This window comes from Epargyreus clarus, unplaced genomic scaffold (assembly GCF_041222505.1).
Source record: "Epargyreus clarus isolate Ecla_fem2 unplaced genomic scaffold, WU_Ecla_fem_2.2 ptg000021l, whole genome shotgun sequence".
Taxonomy (NCBI): Eukaryota; Metazoa; Arthropoda; class Insecta; order Lepidoptera; family Hesperiidae; genus Epargyreus; species Epargyreus clarus.
The window spans coordinates 970,994-987,924 of record NW_027332228.1 but is presented as its reverse complement, the minus strand read 5'-3'; the positions used below and the strand labels follow the sequence as shown (position 1 = coordinate 987,924).

Below are 16,931 nucleotides of genomic sequence, written 5' to 3'. Positions count from 1 at the left end.
CATTGTTTTTGGAAAATCAACCCTTAAGTTGGAAAAATAAGGGTTGACAGCTTATTTTAAATTTTGCCATTTTAAAAGCCAGCACTATGAAAGTTAGCTTTACTGGTTAGATATAATAGAACTTTAGTTCTACCGTTTTTGGAAAATCAACCCCTATGTGGGTTAAATAAGGGTTGTAAGTTTGTATGGAATTCCCCCAGTTTTGATGTAAACTCTATGAAAATCGGTATTTGGGTTTTCGATTAAAAATAATTAAACACCTATTTCATTGTTTTTGGAAAATCAACTCTTAAGTTGGAAAAATAAGGGTTGACAGCTTATTTTAAAATTTGCCAATATGAAAGCCAGCACTACGAAAGTTAGTAATTGCCTTACTGATAAGATATAGTGGAACTTTTATTTTACCGTTTTTAGAAAATCAACACTTATATGGGTTATATAAGGGTTGTGAGTTTGTATGAAAGTCTCCCAGTTTTCATGTAAACTGTATGAAAATCGGTATTTGGGTTTTCGATAGAAAATAATTAAACACCTATTTCACCATTTTTGGAAAATCCACCCTTAAGTTGGTAAAATAAGGGTTGACAGCGTATTTTAAAATTTGCCAATTTAAAAGCCAGCACTAAGAAAGTTAGCCATTGCTCTACTGGTTAGATATAGTGGAACTTTAATTCTATCGTTTTTGGAAAATGGAGGGTCGTTAAATGAGGGTTGGAATTTAATTTCAAACTCCGTTAATTCGGAAGCAAGGACTATAAAAATTTGCATTTGGCTTTCCTGTTGGAAATAATAGAACTTTTTTAACACCATTTATGGAAAATCTACCCTTAAAGGGTAAAATAGGGGTTGAAAGTTTGTTGGGAAGTCCGCAGATTTTGAAATAAAGCCTATGAAAATTGATATTCAGCTTTCTGATTGAAAATGATAGAACACCTTTTTTACCGTTTTTGGAAAATCAACCCTCAAGTTCGATTAATAGGGCATAGAACTTTATTTTAAAATCCGTTAATTTGGAAACAAGGATTGTAAAATAGCATTTAGCTTTCTGGTTCGAAATAATAGAGCTTCTTTAACACCGTTTATGCAAAATACCCTTAAGAAGGTTAAATAGGGGTGGAAACTTCGTTTAAAAGTCCGCAGCTTTTTAAGCAAAGTCTATGAAAATTGTTATTTGACTTTTTGATTGAAAATAATAGGACACCTATTTCACATTTTTTTTGGAAAATCAACCCTTAAGGTTGTTTAATAGGGAATGGAATTTTATTTTAAAATCCGTTTATTTGGAAACAAGGACTGTAAAAATAGGATTTAGCTTTCTGGTACGAAATAATAGATCTTTTTTACCAACGTTTATGGAAAATGTACCCTTAAGAGAATAAAATAGGGCTACAAACTTCGTTTAGAAGTTCGCAGATTTTAGAGCAAAGTCTGTGTAATTTAGTATTCTGATTGAAAATATATATATTCCGTTAATTTGGAAGCAACCACTATGAAAATTTATCATTGGACTCAATAAAGCATCTGTGTTACTGTTTTTTTTAGATCAACCCTTAAGACGGCTATAAAAGGGTGTATGCATTATGCCTTTCTGTTTACATATCTGTTTCAGCATTTTTAGCAACTCAACAATCAACCCCATTAGGGTACTATAAGTAAAGAAAGTTTCTTTAAAAACCGTTACTGAAGTTACTTCCTATGGCGTGTCTGGAAAAAGAACAGAGTGCAGAGAAGTTTAGTGTAGGGTGAAATTCCACGGGCCATCGTAACATATATTTTTAACATGGGATGTATTGCGCGTGCTGAAGTGCAGAACAGCGGATTTTTAGGGTTCCGTACCTAAAGGATAAAAACGGAACCCTATTACTAAGACTTAGCTGTCTGTCCGTCTGTCCGTGTGTCACAGGGCTCAATCTCTGGAACCGTAATAGATAGACATTTGAAATTCTTACAGAGGATGCATAACGGTGGTCGTTATAACAACAAATACTAAAAATAAAAAAAAAGTTGAAAAAAAACGGAGTCTCCATACAACAAACTGCTATTCGATATTTTTCCAACTAACTTTTGAACCGTTAATGGCTGCTGCAATATTAAATACTAGAAATAAAAAAAAATGAAAATTTTGGGTCTACGGAACCCTCCAGGTGCGGGTTTGACTTGCACTTGGCCAATTATTAGTAACGCGCAGACCCGCGGGCCACAAGGGAAAGTCGCGGGCCACACACCACCCGTGAGTGTCGGGATGCCGACCGCTGGTGTTGAATATTAGCTTTCAGAAATTTGCTGATTAAGTATTTATTGATGCATATGTACATAGGAATGTTTTTGGAAATTCTACTAAGTGAAATTTCAGATAACGTCTATTCTGACAAATACACGACAACGTGGACTGGACGGGTGCAAATTTCATATATGATGATGCGTAAGTTTATTCAAATTGGCCTACATTTTGGTATATTGATTAGGTACATTGCAACTACTTTGGACACACTGCGTGCCAACATTTTGTCCTGCCGTGGGGTATGGTTGTGGTTATGCGTGGATTAGCGATGGTGATGTGGTAGACACATAGACCTTGGATTAAAATTTTGGGCTAGAACAGGGCTACAGTATCCCCTGCCTGTCGTACGAGACTAAAGGGGGACTTCTGGAGTTGCGGGCGGCAAGAATGGGAGCTCTATTTTTTTTTTTTGTTTACGAGGGGGAAACCTTCAAAAGGTGCGTATGCCGCGGGAGCGGCACGGGGTTATGTGGGATTCTTACCGCACTAAAACCCCCTCCGGTGGCCTTCCTCGGCGCTGCGTAGAGGACTCCGGGATCTCCAAAGGAACGCAACCGGAGTCCTCTTAGCGCGTTGCCTCATCGGGCTCTGCCCAGGTGAGCTTGATGCTCGCCACACCGTCTGGTGGGCACGACGGTATGCGACCACACATACCGCCGTCCTTCCCGGGGTCACTAGCCGGGAAGAATGGGAACTCTAACCGCCCAGCCAGCGACACTGGAAAGAACCACTGTATGTAAGGCCCCATATAAGATGGACGGTTGCTATGGAATAGTGTAAATAATAATTATTGCATCCTACATGAAACTTATATTTTAAAGAAAGTTTCATTACAGTCCACTAATTAGAGTTTTAGTGTATGTTTCTGAAGAAAGCTTGATCAATTTTGGTACACAGTGGTGAAAAAAAAGCTTTTATTAATTAAATATTAATGCTATTTTATCGTTAAAATTGTTAAAGGTACAAATTTACGATTACAGTTATTTGTATGTCATATTAAATTTTTTACGCGGGCGAAGCCGCGGGTTCTGCTAGTTAATGTATAAAAGCGAAAAGATACTCACGTTCAAAACGTATTAATCAAGGTTTTGACTAAACTACTAAAGCTACAATTATGAAATTTGAAATATAGCTTCATTTTATGATGTAGATGCGCACTAAGAACGGATTTTTTGATATTCCATCGTTAAGGGGGTTAAATGGGGGTTGAAAGTTAGTATGAAAGTCCGTCAGTTTTAAAGCAAATTGGATGAAAATTGATATTTAGCTTTCTGATTTAAAGTAATAAAAATCTAATCTAAGGGTTTTTCCAAAATTAACCCTAAAGATGGTTAAATAGGGGTTGACAGCTTATTTTAAATTTTGCCATTTTGAAAGTCAGCACTATGAGAGTTACCCATTGCTTTACTGGTAAGATATAATAGAACTTTAGTTCTACCGTTTTTGGAAAATCAACCCTTATGTGGCTTAAATAAGGGTTGTAAGTTTCAAATTCAAATTTAAATCATTTATTGCCTGAAAATGGGTAAGTACAATTCATCGACGGTAATAGAATAGGTTCGCCAAATTCCACCTGTCAAGGCATGCAATTTACAATGGGTTACAAGTCATTATTATATTAATTTACATGATTAGTCATGGTTAAAGTACAATCATTCATTAATTTTATATGTAATAAAACGGATTCCAAATAATTAATTGATTACAATATAAAATGTCAAAAACTTAATATCTAGATAATGTCAGTACATAGTCAATCCAATTAAAATTTAGCCAAATACACATATCAATAGTCATAGTCATTATTACACAATATTGTCATCAAGAAAAACTTTAAGAGAGTAATAGGCTTTTTGAATTAAATACATCTTAAGTATTTTTTTTAAATGAAATCCATTTTTGTTTTTGATGTGTTCAGGTAGGGCGTTATATATTTTAGGACCCATACAAAATATGCTATCTTGGAACAGTTTAGTCCTAGAGTAAATATTTTTTAACTTATGTTTATGTCGATTAACGGTCATTTTTTCATATTTCTCAATGTCACGTTTTACTAGCAAGGCTACTTCGTAAATATATATAGAAGAGAGAGTCAGGATTTTTAATTGCTGAAAATAGGCCTTACATGATTTATCTGATTTTAGTTTGCATATTGATCTAATGCATTTCTTTTGTGCTTTGAAAACACTATCAACCCCCGCAGCATTACCCCAAAAGATAACTGCATATCTTAAAGTACTCCCTATGTAAGCGTGATAGGCGGTGACAGTCGTATCGATATTTACAATCTTCGACAACATATGTAAAGCATAAGAGAATTTATTTATTTTGCCAATGATCTGTTCAATTTGTGTTTTCCACCTTAGATTATCGTCAATGTAAATACCTATGAACTTAGTCGATTTTACTTCACTAATTGACTTACCCTCGTAACAAATATTAAGATCCTGGGGTTTTGCATTTTTGTTAGCAAATTTCATAAGGCACGTTTTATCTAAATTAATTTTAAGGTTATTATTGTCTAGCCATTGTATTAAATTTTTAAGTGAATTGTTAATGTCGCTTTCATAAGTCAATGAATTGTTATGAACAAATATACCAGTGCTGTCATCGGCAAATAGTACCATAGGGTCCTTTATTGCTCTAGGAAAGTCATTAATGTACACCAAAAATAGCAAGTATAAACTAAAATACTACCTTGGGGCACACCATAAGTAGTTTCTCTAGGATCAGACGAGTACTTTTCAATAGTTTTACTACTAATATCTAATTTATTTATTTCTGTTATTTGTTGTCTGCCAGTGAAGTAAGATTTAATAAGATTAAGTACATTATTCCTCAGTCCATATGTCTCTAATTTATTAATTAATATTCTATGGTCAACGTAATCGAAAGCCTTGGTCATGTCCATGTATATAGTAGTCACCTGTTTTTTATTTTCAAGACCTGTCTTTATTATTTTTAAAAAAATCAAAATTGCTACATTGATTGACTTATTTTTACGAAAACCAACTTGTTCGTCAATTAAAATGTTAAATTTGTCCAGGTAAGAATACAGATATTTATAAATAATTTTCTCAAAAACTTTAGATAATATAGGTGTTAAGGCAATAGGTCGATAGCACTGCATATCAAGTTTGTCATTTTTCTTAAAAACCGGTTTTACTATAGTGATTTTCATTTTGTCAGGAAAAATACCACTCTCAATAGACAGGTTGAAAACATGGCACAATACTGGAGAAATAGTATCAGCTACGTATTTAATTATTTTAGTATTTAGGTTATCATATCCAGTACTGTTTGTATTTTTTAGAGATTTTATTGTGCTGAGAATATCTATTGTACAGGTAGGTTGCAAGAATACTGAATTGGGCTGTCTATTACTTGTACTGGAGTTTGAATAGTTAATATTTTTGTTACAGTTGTTTTGAATTTGGTCTATAAAATAATTATTAAATTTTTGCGCAATTACCCTCGGGTCAGATATGTATTTAGGCCCAATTTTAATAAGATCTACATCCTGTTTAGGGACATTATTTACTAGACCATTTATAAGTTTCCAGGTTGCCTTAGATTTGTTGTGAGCATTTTTTATATAATAATTATTTTGACACTTCTGCGTTAGTTTGATAATTCTTTTTAATCTATAAGAATATTCCTTGAAATCAATTTTGTCTATTTTAGTATTTGTAAGTCTAGCTTTCCACAATAATTTCCTTTTTATTTTAGAACACGTCCTAATACCTTTAGATAACCATCTTTGTCGTTTATTTATCACCATTTTTACTCTTATTACTGGGAAGCACAAATGATAAAATAATAAAAATAGATCAAGAAAACTATTATATGCTAAATTAGGGTCCACGGATGCAAACACTTCTTGAAATGATAATTGCTTAAGACAGTTATTAAATTTGTTCATATTTTCAATCGTATACTGACGTCTGTTAAAAAACCAATGTTTTAGTCGAAAATTATATTTAGTTGGACATTGGAGAACTTGCGCAGTGTGATCCGATATGGCTAGTTCTATAACCGAACTTGTACAACCACGTATATTATGAGCAAAGTTGTCTATACAGGAATTACTAATAAGTCGAGTAGGAGCACTGATGCTAAGTTTTAAGTTAAAAGAATGTAGTAGATGTTCAGTTTAATGATATTTTGTTTGTATTTAATGTATTAATATTAAAATCGCCGCATAATATTACTTTTTTGTTTTTGTAACATAATTTATTAAGTAGTCTCTCTAAGGTATTAAAAAACAAATCTACAGTGGTTAAATTATTTTTGGGTCTGTAAATGCAAATTATTATTATCCTATATTCAGTTAGTTCAACTGCACTACATTCTATAAAATTCAAAATATTATACGTGTTTATATCACAAATTCGACGATATATATGTCCCTTACGTACCAATATACATGATCCTCCATGTCTATTTTTCCTCAGACAGAATGATGCTAGTTCAAAGTTAGGAATGTTTAATAAACTTATGTCATTAAATATCATATTATGTATTGAAAACGGTTCCTATGGAATAGTGTAAATAATAATTATTGTATCCTACATGAAACTTATATTTTAAAGAAAATTTCATTACAGTCCACTAATTAGAGTTTTTGAAGAAAGCTTGACCAATTTAGGTACACAGTGACATAAAAAAAAGCTTTTTTTAATTAAATATTAATGCTACTTTATCGTTAAAATTGTTAAGGGTACAAATTTACGATTACAGTTATTTGTATGTCATATCATATTTTTTACGCGGGCGAAGACGCGGGTTCTGCTAGTTGACTATAAACCAGTATCTTATAACGGGTCTCTTTCTAATGATATTCGTGCACGAATAACTCGGCGTACCGTTCGCCGATGTTTTAAATTAGTCATGAAGATCGCAATAGATCGTACTTCGTTATTATTTTTAGGTATTTTCATGTTATTTCATTATTTCAAGAAAAAATATTATTGCAATTATTGTTATTACAACCATTGTTAATATAGCCCAGACCTTTATGCCAAGTAGTGTAATAATTAAGTGATTAAATAAATTTAGGGTTAAGGTCCTTGAAAGAACTTATTTAATACATACCTACCTTTTTTTTCCTTCTCGAGGGGGAAACCTTCAAGAGGTACCCGGCGCCGTGGGAGCGACACGGGGTTATGTGGGATTTTTACCGCACTAAAACCCCCCGGTGGCCGTCCCCAGCGCTGCGTAGAGGACTCCGGGATCTCGAAAGGAACGCAACCGGAGTCCTCTCAGCGCACTGCCCTGTCGGGCTCCGCCCAAGTGAGATTGAATCACCACACCGTCCGATGTACACGACGGTATGCGACCACACATACCGCCGTCCTTCCCGGGTAGTTGGCCGGGCGGTTCGAATACATACCTACCTAGTTTCTGACCAGGTTTTTACATTTATCCGTGCATGGTTTTACTTGATTTTATTTAATTTCAAAGCAAATTTAATTCGTAAGTTTGTATGTTATATAAGGGTTAAAATTAGTAACTCAATTTTACACCAGTTAACCCTAACCGATTGAACTAAAATTTAGCATACACGACCCTTTCAGGTAGGTATACAAATATCATAATTTAAAAGACTTATTACAAATAATTAAAGAAGAAAAAATATATTACCAATTATTTTTAAGCATCGGCATGATATGGGTATCAAATCAAAGGATTTTCTAAAAATTTATAATTTATGATTAAAAAAACAAAAAAAAAAAACAAAATTGAGTTAAATACTACAATTTAAAGATAGTGGACGTGAATAGATGGGCGCTTGTTTTAAAAAATATATATTTTGTGGTCTATACCTTTTAACTTGCCGATTTGTAAATAATTGGCCAAGTATGGCGAATTCGCACATGGAGGCTTTTGTACCACCAAATGATCAATATTTTTTATTTTGTGGACTTTATTTTAACCTTTCTTACAATATTTAGTCGTACGAAAAATACACCGTGTCGATATAAATATAGCAAGTAACGCCATCTATTGGAAGTTCTGTATACTACCGATGTGTGATATAATATACTGTGTGCGTTGACAACTTATTATATTATGTGAACACAGATGGCGTTAGTCTGGGCGTAGATTTCTTGTATTTATTATTATTTCAACTATTCATTCATTCATTTATTTTCAACTTTTTTATTTTTGGTACTTGTTGATATAACGACTAACCTTATATATACCATAGTAAAGAAAGAGTAGTAGCACGCACAGCTTCATACAAATCGACCTCCACCGATTTTAATGTGTGCGTAAGTAGCGGGCGCCGTTTAAGCACGCACTTTTACGCATCAATCAAAAAGAGCGACGTAGCAGAGAGGTACGTAAGTATGGGCTGCACCACGCGTATGATCGCGCGCATTCAGTTTTGCATTTGAGTTCACAGATATGTAATTGTTCTGATTATGGGTGTGTTTACTATGTTGTAGGTAGGTATGTATTTAAAAATGTTTATAATGTGTTACACGACATTAAATTAAAATACTCGTCATACAAGGTGTTTAGGTATATTGCGACACTACTAAAGTAATGATTACTCAGTATTTGAAAAAAAAGCTATTTAAGCTTAAATTGTGAAGGTATGTAAGGTGTGTAATATAATAGGTATTAACACAGGTATTAATTATAACATATACATATCACATATACATCACATTATCACATATCATAACAACTTACTAATATTGGTTTGAGCGATTGATTTTTAATATTTGATTTTCATTTTGCTTTCTTGCAATTTCAGTTCAGAAACTATAATAGAATTTTAGATACATATACTCATTACAAGAATTATAGCATAGATAGAAATTTGCTTATGATAACACCCGATGATATTGTCGCCAACATTTAAAGAATGGAGCAGGTGTTTTATAAGGAATTTCAAAATGACCATACAAATATTAAAATCGGATCCATTTACAAAAATAAAATAAAATTAGAATTTGCAATGCCTGCCTATGTATCCTATATGTAGTAAATTGTATAAGGATGAGAATATATTTTACTTTAACCGCGAACAATAAAGCGTTCCGCACTTTCAGAAATCGAAGACATTTTTTTCTGTGCGCAATTTAAAATTATTTAAATATGTCTTTTATAATTAAAACGTATTTTATTTACAACCCATTTATAAATTGATGCAACATTTGATATTACGTTATTTAAAACCTAGTGCTGTGATACGCAAATAATATTTAACAAAAAATACAAATGACAACCCTATGCATGACTGCAAGAGTAGGTAATTATCTCGCCGAGCGGTCTTAGCTAATCTACTACTCTTTCTTTACTATGTATATGTTACAGCCAAAGTAATAAATGCAGATATTACGGAATACACGGAATTAATCACATTAACAATTTTCCTTAAGCATAATTATAGTTTTTGTAATTTTATAATGATCTACATGTCGAAAAATGGACATGTCGATATGTTTTACGCCCAGTCTCTATACACGATGTAAGTAAATCAGCAATGGGGTGGATTAATAAAAATACATGCCTTACTATTACCTCTTATCGATTAAATTATTTATATTTTAAGCACATACTCAATTTACATGATTTGGACCCAATCCAGCCATAAATTTTAATTTACCCTACTAGTAACAATTCTTGCTGTATATTCTGATGTATGCCTATAAGAAAGCATATAAACCAAAATTAGGTTGTCTTACTCATTGCACAAGTGAATATGAAGCTTGCTGAATTAAAATTCGTTGTATTTAAGTATGTATGAAATCAGTGGTTTCGCACGTAGGTTCACGCAATTCTTAAATATAGTCGCGCGGAACCAATTGCCTTAGCGTTAAGAAGAGCTTTGTCCATGTAGTGCCGGGATTTAAGTTTAAAATAACATTTCTCATTATAAATTTTAAATCAACAAGCATTATCTTAATATTTAAAATACACCATTGAAATAATAGAACGCGCTTCGTTTAAAATGATATTAGTGATTTGTCAGTTGAGTCATATTTCCTAAGGCCGTTCCAACAAAAAGGAATTAAAGAGTTGTTTCTTAAAATGGGTATAATTATGTTATGTACCGATCTGAAAGGTGACGGTTGAAAAAAGTATTCTTGCTAGTTGTTCTTGATATTTGGCAAAGGCAATCCAAACCGTTGGATGGCCTTTGCCAAATATCACAAATTCCTTAGTATATACATTATAGATATCGTTGCATCATTATAGTATTATGTCTACATTTAAGAAGCCTTAATTAAAAAGTTGATTCAATTCCTCTTCACTTATTTTAACTAATTCTACTGACTTCTTCCAGAGTTCTTCAGATTTTTTATCGTCATAGGCCAGACTTCTTGCTCGACACAATTGGCAGTTTGAAAAATATTCTCCACTTACATTACCTGCTTCTTTGTCTAGAGTTACGTGGAGAGTTGTCTGAGCTCCTTCCCATGAATTCTTGAAGAATAACTTTAATAAAAATCTTGTGGTCCTACCAAATCCGAAGTTCAAAGTATCATAAATTCGTGTTGAAACTAAACCCGGATCGACGCAGTTAACAATAACGTTGGAATCGTTCAATCTCTTACTCAATTCTCGAGCAAAAAGCACAAAACTAAACTTACTGTCGCTATAAGTGAAAAAACTGTGCCAGTGATAGTCCGTGCGGTTATATTTGGTGACATCACTCATAGCAAATCTATGGGCCATTGATGATAAATTAGCAATTCTGCTCGGTTCCCCTGGCGTTCCGGTTTTCTTCAGGAGCGGTAACAGTAAGAGCGATAGGAGAAAATGTCCGTAGAAATTAACTTGCATTATGAAGTTCATGCCATCTGCCGTTGCGAAATCCCCTACAGATCCGACACCGGCGTTGTTAACCAGAATATCCAATCGGTCTTCAGTTCTTAGAATATCTGCTGCAAAATCACGTACAGATTGCAAAGATGACAAATCGAGGAGTTTGAAAATAACGTTCATATTGCCGGTTTGAGCTTCAATCTGTTGCTGTGCGTTCGTTCCCTCATCTTTGAAAGGACATGCGATTATTACTCTGGCGCCTCTGCTTGCAAAGTCGATAGCTGTTCGTAAACCAATTCCGGCTGTTCCTCCTGTGACCAGTACCGTTTTTCCAATTAAAGTCTTCTTAGAAGTGCAGAAACGATTAATACTTTTTCCGAAAATGTGGAGAAAGTACACCACTAAAATAACCGCGACAACAGAGTACATGGTGATCGAACGCACGATTAACGACTGGTGGTTGTAGTTTTAAAAATTAATAGTACTTACATAAAAATATTAATATTCACTTCTTGCCCCTAGACGCCAAGTATTGGTATCCTTGACACCGAATATAGTAGGTCCTATGGCATTGTCTGGTTATTTTATTGATTACGTCATTAATTATTTTTCGATGTTAAGATTTTGTTTATTTGGCAGTGTCCTTGCTCGCCTATACTGCTCTTTTTAACTGACTTCATATAGTTTTGATATTAGCCAGTAAGGCGAGTTTTAGTTTTTTATTATATATTTTTTCTATTAATACTTCTTTGTATTAAAAAGAAAATAATGTCGCGTGCTTAAAGGTAAAAGTAAAAAAATTGCCCTTTCAGCATAAATCCCTATTAACCCTTAGCTATAGGCCCTTTTACCTTTAAGCACGCGATGTATTAAGTCACTTTTAACTACGAAAAAGAAAGAAGCGCTGTTTTCTCAAATACTACCACAAAACATAAATAACCTTAGTTCGGTAAGTTAAGCTTTAAGGCTTAGGTACTTACTTATTGATTAAACAATACCTAATTGATACTGCGAGCCGCCAGATCGCTATTATTATAATAAGATATTTTTCTAGAGATAAGTAAATTTTATAAATAAGCGTAAGATTTTTTTATACTTATTCTTGGTCTCGCGTTAAATATAATCATTTTTATGAAGTCCAATATTGAGTTGAATTTGCCATTCAAGTTCTGTACGTAGGTAAAAACCAAAGTGGTTTTGTAGCTGTTTGTTTGGTATTGGACTTTGTATTTAAAATAAAAGGTTTGTATTTAAAAAAAATAACATTGACCCTTAAAATATAACCTTACACAAAGTTGTTTAATAATATGCTATAGGGTTTAACCTTGTCAATTATATCATGTTTGTGTACATGTGTTCAATATGAATACAATTAAGCAAAGTAGGGTGCGGTCGGCAGTTGAATGGGCTCTTCCTCAATCATTGCGTTATTTGTGTTTGTTATTATTAATAACCAATCTATCCAATGTTTGCCTACCAAAGACCGTATTTTGACAATTGCTTTCATGCAGTAGGTAATTGTCAAATGTCAACCTTTGGTAGGCAAAACATTACGTAGATTGATTTTTAATAACGGGCATTAGTGGTGAAAAGTTGAAAAGGTACCTTTAATTAGAGATTCGCTCAATGTCACATAAATGTAATTTGTACTACATATAGTGAATTTTTTTCTAAGCATTTCCGCAATAGTTAACTATTATCCTTCTAAAGATATCAACAATATATAGGTGCAATAAAGAATATTCATAGAGATCTGCTAAAGTAGAGAACATGAGCATGAGCACATAGAGTCAATAAATGTACTTGATTATCTACCTGTTATATTTGTAGATAAAGGAAGCATTCATGCATTCATTCAATTCTGAAACAGTCATGTAGATACTTATAACAATGGGAAAAGAAGAAGATGAATATTTAACTAAAATTTGGCAGGTGTTTGGAAAATGAAACCAGGTAATGTTATGAACATCTACTTTATTATACATTATTATGTATATTATATTCTAATAGATTTCCAAAACCAAACTACAACCATTCATAAATTTTAATTTGCCCTAATAGTAATAATTCTCGCTGTATATTCTAAGGTATGCCTGTAGGAAAGCATATAAACCAAAATTAGTTTGACTAACTCATTGAAAATGTGAATATGAAGCTTGTTGAACTAAATATAGTCGCGCGGAACTAATTGCCTGAGCGCTAAGAAGAGTTTTGTCCCTGTAGTGCCGAGATTTAAGTTGAGTATAACATTTTTCATTATAAATTTTAAATCAACAAGCATTCTCTTAATATTTAAAAGAGACCATTGAAATAATAGAACGCACTTCGTTTAAAATAATATTAGTGATTTGTCAGTTAAGTCACATCTCGCCTTTCCAATCCAACAAAAAGGAATTAAAGACTTAAGAGTTGATTCTTAAAATGGGTATAATTATGTTATGTACCGATCTAAACGGTGACGGTTGGAAAAAGTATTCTTGCTAGTCCTATCCAATCCAAACCATTCAACGCGTTCGCCAAATATTACAAATTCCTACTTCTTAGTATATACATTATAGATAACGATGGATCATTATAGTATTATGTCTACATTTTAGAAGCCTTAATTAAAAATTTGTTTCAATTCCTCATCACTTATTTTAACCAATTCTACTGACTTCTTCCAGAGTTCTTCAGCTTTTTTATCGTCATAAGCCAGACTTCTTGCTCGAGACAATTGGCAGTTTGAAAAAAAATCTCCACTTACATTACCTGCTTCTTTGTCTAGAGTTACGTGGAGAGTTGTCTGAGCTCCTTCCCACGAATTTTTGAAGAATAACTTTAATAAAAAGCTTGTGGTCCTACCCAATACGAAGTTGAAACTATCATAAATTCGTGTTGAAACTAAACCCGGATCGACGCAGTTAACAATAACGTTGGAATCGTTCAATCTCTTACTCAATTCTCGAGCAAAAAGCACAAAACTAAACTTACTGTCGCTATAAGTAAAAAAACTGTGCCAGTGATAGTCCGTGCGGTTATATTTGGCGACATCACTCGTAGCAAATCTATGGGCCAGTGATGATAAATTAGCAATTCTGCTCGGTTCCCCTGGCGTTCCGGTTTTCTTCAAGAACGGTAACAGTAAGAGCGTTAGGAGAAAATGTCCGTAGAAATTGACTTGCATTATAAAGTTCATGCCATCTGCTGTTACAAAATCGCCTACCGTGCCGACACCGGCATTGTTTACTAGAATATCCAATCGGTCTTCAGTTCTTAGAATATCTGCTGCAAAATCACGTACAGATTGCAAAGATGACAAATCAAGGAGTTTGAAAATAACTTTTATATTGCCGGTTTGAGCTTCAATCAGCTGCTGTGCGTTTGTTCCCTCATCTTTGAAAGGACATGCGATTATTACTCTGGCGCCTCTGCTTGCAAAGTCGGTAGCTGCTCGTAAACCAATTCCGGCTGTTCCTCCTGTGACCAGTACCGTTTTTCCAATTAAAGTCTTCTTAGAAGTGCAGACGATTAATACTTTTTCCGAAAACGCGGAGACAGTACACCACTAAAATAACCGCGACAACAGAGTACATGGTGATCGAACGCACGATTAACGACTGGTGGTTGTAGTTTTAAAAAATAATATCTAATACTTACATAAAAATATTAATATTCACTTCTTGCCCTTAGACGCCGAATATCGGTATCCTTGACACCGAATATATATAGTAGGTCCTATGGCATTGTCTAGTTATTTTATTGACTACGTCATTAATTATTTTTCGATGTTAAGATTTTGTTTATTTAGAAATGTCGATATAGTTTCGATATTAGCCAGTTTTAGACTCGTTGATTAATCCACAATTGACTATAGTGACTAAGTAACGAATTTTAAAAGGAACAAGCTCACCTGCAAAGTATTGTGAAATGGAAATCAAAGTAAGAAATTAACAAACAGACTTTGTATATATAGAATGATTTAAAAAGAGGTAGGTACGTATTAACAAACGTTTTAACTCACATTTTATGGCTGGTTCTAAATTATATGACGTAAAAATGCCCTTTGTTCAGTTTTACTTTGTAAATCCGACATTGTTGGCAATGGAGGTATGAAATAGGTTTTATATTATATAATTTTACTATTAACACTTCTTTGTATTAAAAAGAAAATAATGTATTAAGTCACTTTTAACTACGAAAAAGAAAGAAGCGCTGTTTTCTCAAATACGAGTACTACCACAAAACATAAATAATCTTAGTTCGGTAAGTTAAGCTTTAAGGCTTAGGTACTTACTTATTGATTAAACAATACCTAATTGATAATGTGAGCCGCCAGAGTGCTATTATTATAGTCATCAACAAACCCATTATTGTCCCACTGCTGGGCACATGTCTCCTCTCAGAATGAGAAGGATTAGGTCATAGTCCACCGCGCTAGCCAAGTGCGTATTGGTAGACTTCACATACAATTGAGATTTTTTTTATAAATCTCTCAGGTATGCAGGTTTCCTCACGTTGTTTTCTTTCACCGTTAAAGGAAGTGACAATTTATTTCTAATACACACATATCTTTTAAAAATCAGAGGTGCCTGCCTGAGATTTGAACCTCGGAACTCTCGATCGAGTTTCATAAGCAATACGCTATCACTGCGGTTATTATTATAGTAAGATATATTATTTTTCTAGGCGTAAGTAAATATTATAAAGAAGCGTCAGATTTTTTCATACTTATTCTTGGTCTCGCGGTAAGTATAGTCATATTAGTCATTTTTATGTTATCCAAAATTGAGTTATAGTTGCCATTCAAGTTGTGTCTATTAAAATTAATGTGTTTGTTATGAATGGAATATTTTTATAATTAAAACGACAAATTAGAATGACAACATAATGTTAATTAGTTTACCTTCATGCTCTGCTAAGAACGCCCACCCTTTTCAAGGCTTTTTCTTGTTGTCATAATAATATCTCTCTGTTCGTATAATAAGCTGAACTAATTTATATGACGCGTTCCATCAAAGTTTGCTAATTTACGTTTCTAAAAGTGTCTTCTATTAACCAGCTAGCTATACGTATGTGTATTTAAAAATAAAAGTCAGTAATTAATAAATTATATTTTATTTTAAGGAATAAATATAATATCGTTATGATTTCATATATTTGACATGATCAACAATATAATAAGCATTGTGACTTAGAAATACTTTTAATTATATCACACTATTAATTTATGGTCACTCCTATTTGTACACTATATAAAACTATTTCTACAATTTTGAGTATGCATTTCAATATAAAAAATATTTTTCATAATAATAACTACACATTCTAGTTTTAAGCAAAATAATTATGTCTAGACTAGCTTTGATCCGCGACTTTTTGATAACTTATGTCCTTTTCTAAACCCCTGACAACTTTCAGCTAAATTTTACGACAGACAGTAAGGGCGTGAAAGTGTAGCAAACAAAGTTAGTTAGTATTGAACACACCTGAGCGATGTGCGAATATTGATTCCATATTTATAAATTAATTTAGTAAAATAATTAATTAATGTAATTATTATTTCTTAATAATTTTGAATAATTAATTCATTTTATAATTATATTTTTTTATCATGTGTGTGTTTACGCAAGCTTGTCCCACTCGCACGCACGCTACACGCATCCTATCGTTTCACACGCATGCGGATACTAAAAAACTAATGCGAGTAAATTAATATGTGTTTTGTGGGAAGCGGGCAGGCATAATAACGCGCGACAGGTAAAGCGCCCGTAAATTAAGCCTACAGCGGATTAAATAACGCATGCGGGTAAGACACGCACGCGGGCTTTAACCTGCATGACAAAATGGGTGGTAATGAATGGCTTTAGTAAAACTTTTAACTTAA

General features: G+C 33.2%; 2 protein-coding genes across 2 annotated transcripts; both read right to left on the bottom strand.

The window, feature by feature from the left end:
• Positions 1–10,438: 10,438 nt before the first annotated feature.
• LOC140751099 (retinol dehydrogenase 12-like) lies at positions 10,439–11,517 on the bottom strand. Its single transcript, XM_073084946.1, has one exon. The coding sequence runs from the start codon at positions 11,492–11,494 to the stop codon at positions 10,520–10,522; it is 975 nt and encodes a 324-aa protein (XP_072941047.1). The 5' UTR covers positions 11,495–11,517; the 3' UTR covers positions 10,439–10,519.
• A 1,582-nt stretch (positions 11,518–13,099) lies between these two features.
• On the bottom strand, positions 13,100–15,956 carry LOC140750806 (retinol dehydrogenase 12-like). The gene is made up of 2 exons (XM_073084530.1): positions 15,951–15,956; positions 13,100–14,612 (listed from the first exon to the last, which is right to left on the bottom strand). Exons 1-2 carry the CDS (start codon positions 15,954–15,956, stop codon positions 13,668–13,670), a joined length of 951 nt encoding a protein of 316 aa, XP_072940631.1. The 3' UTR covers positions 13,100–13,667.
• Between the last annotated feature and the right edge of the window lie 975 nt (positions 15,957–16,931).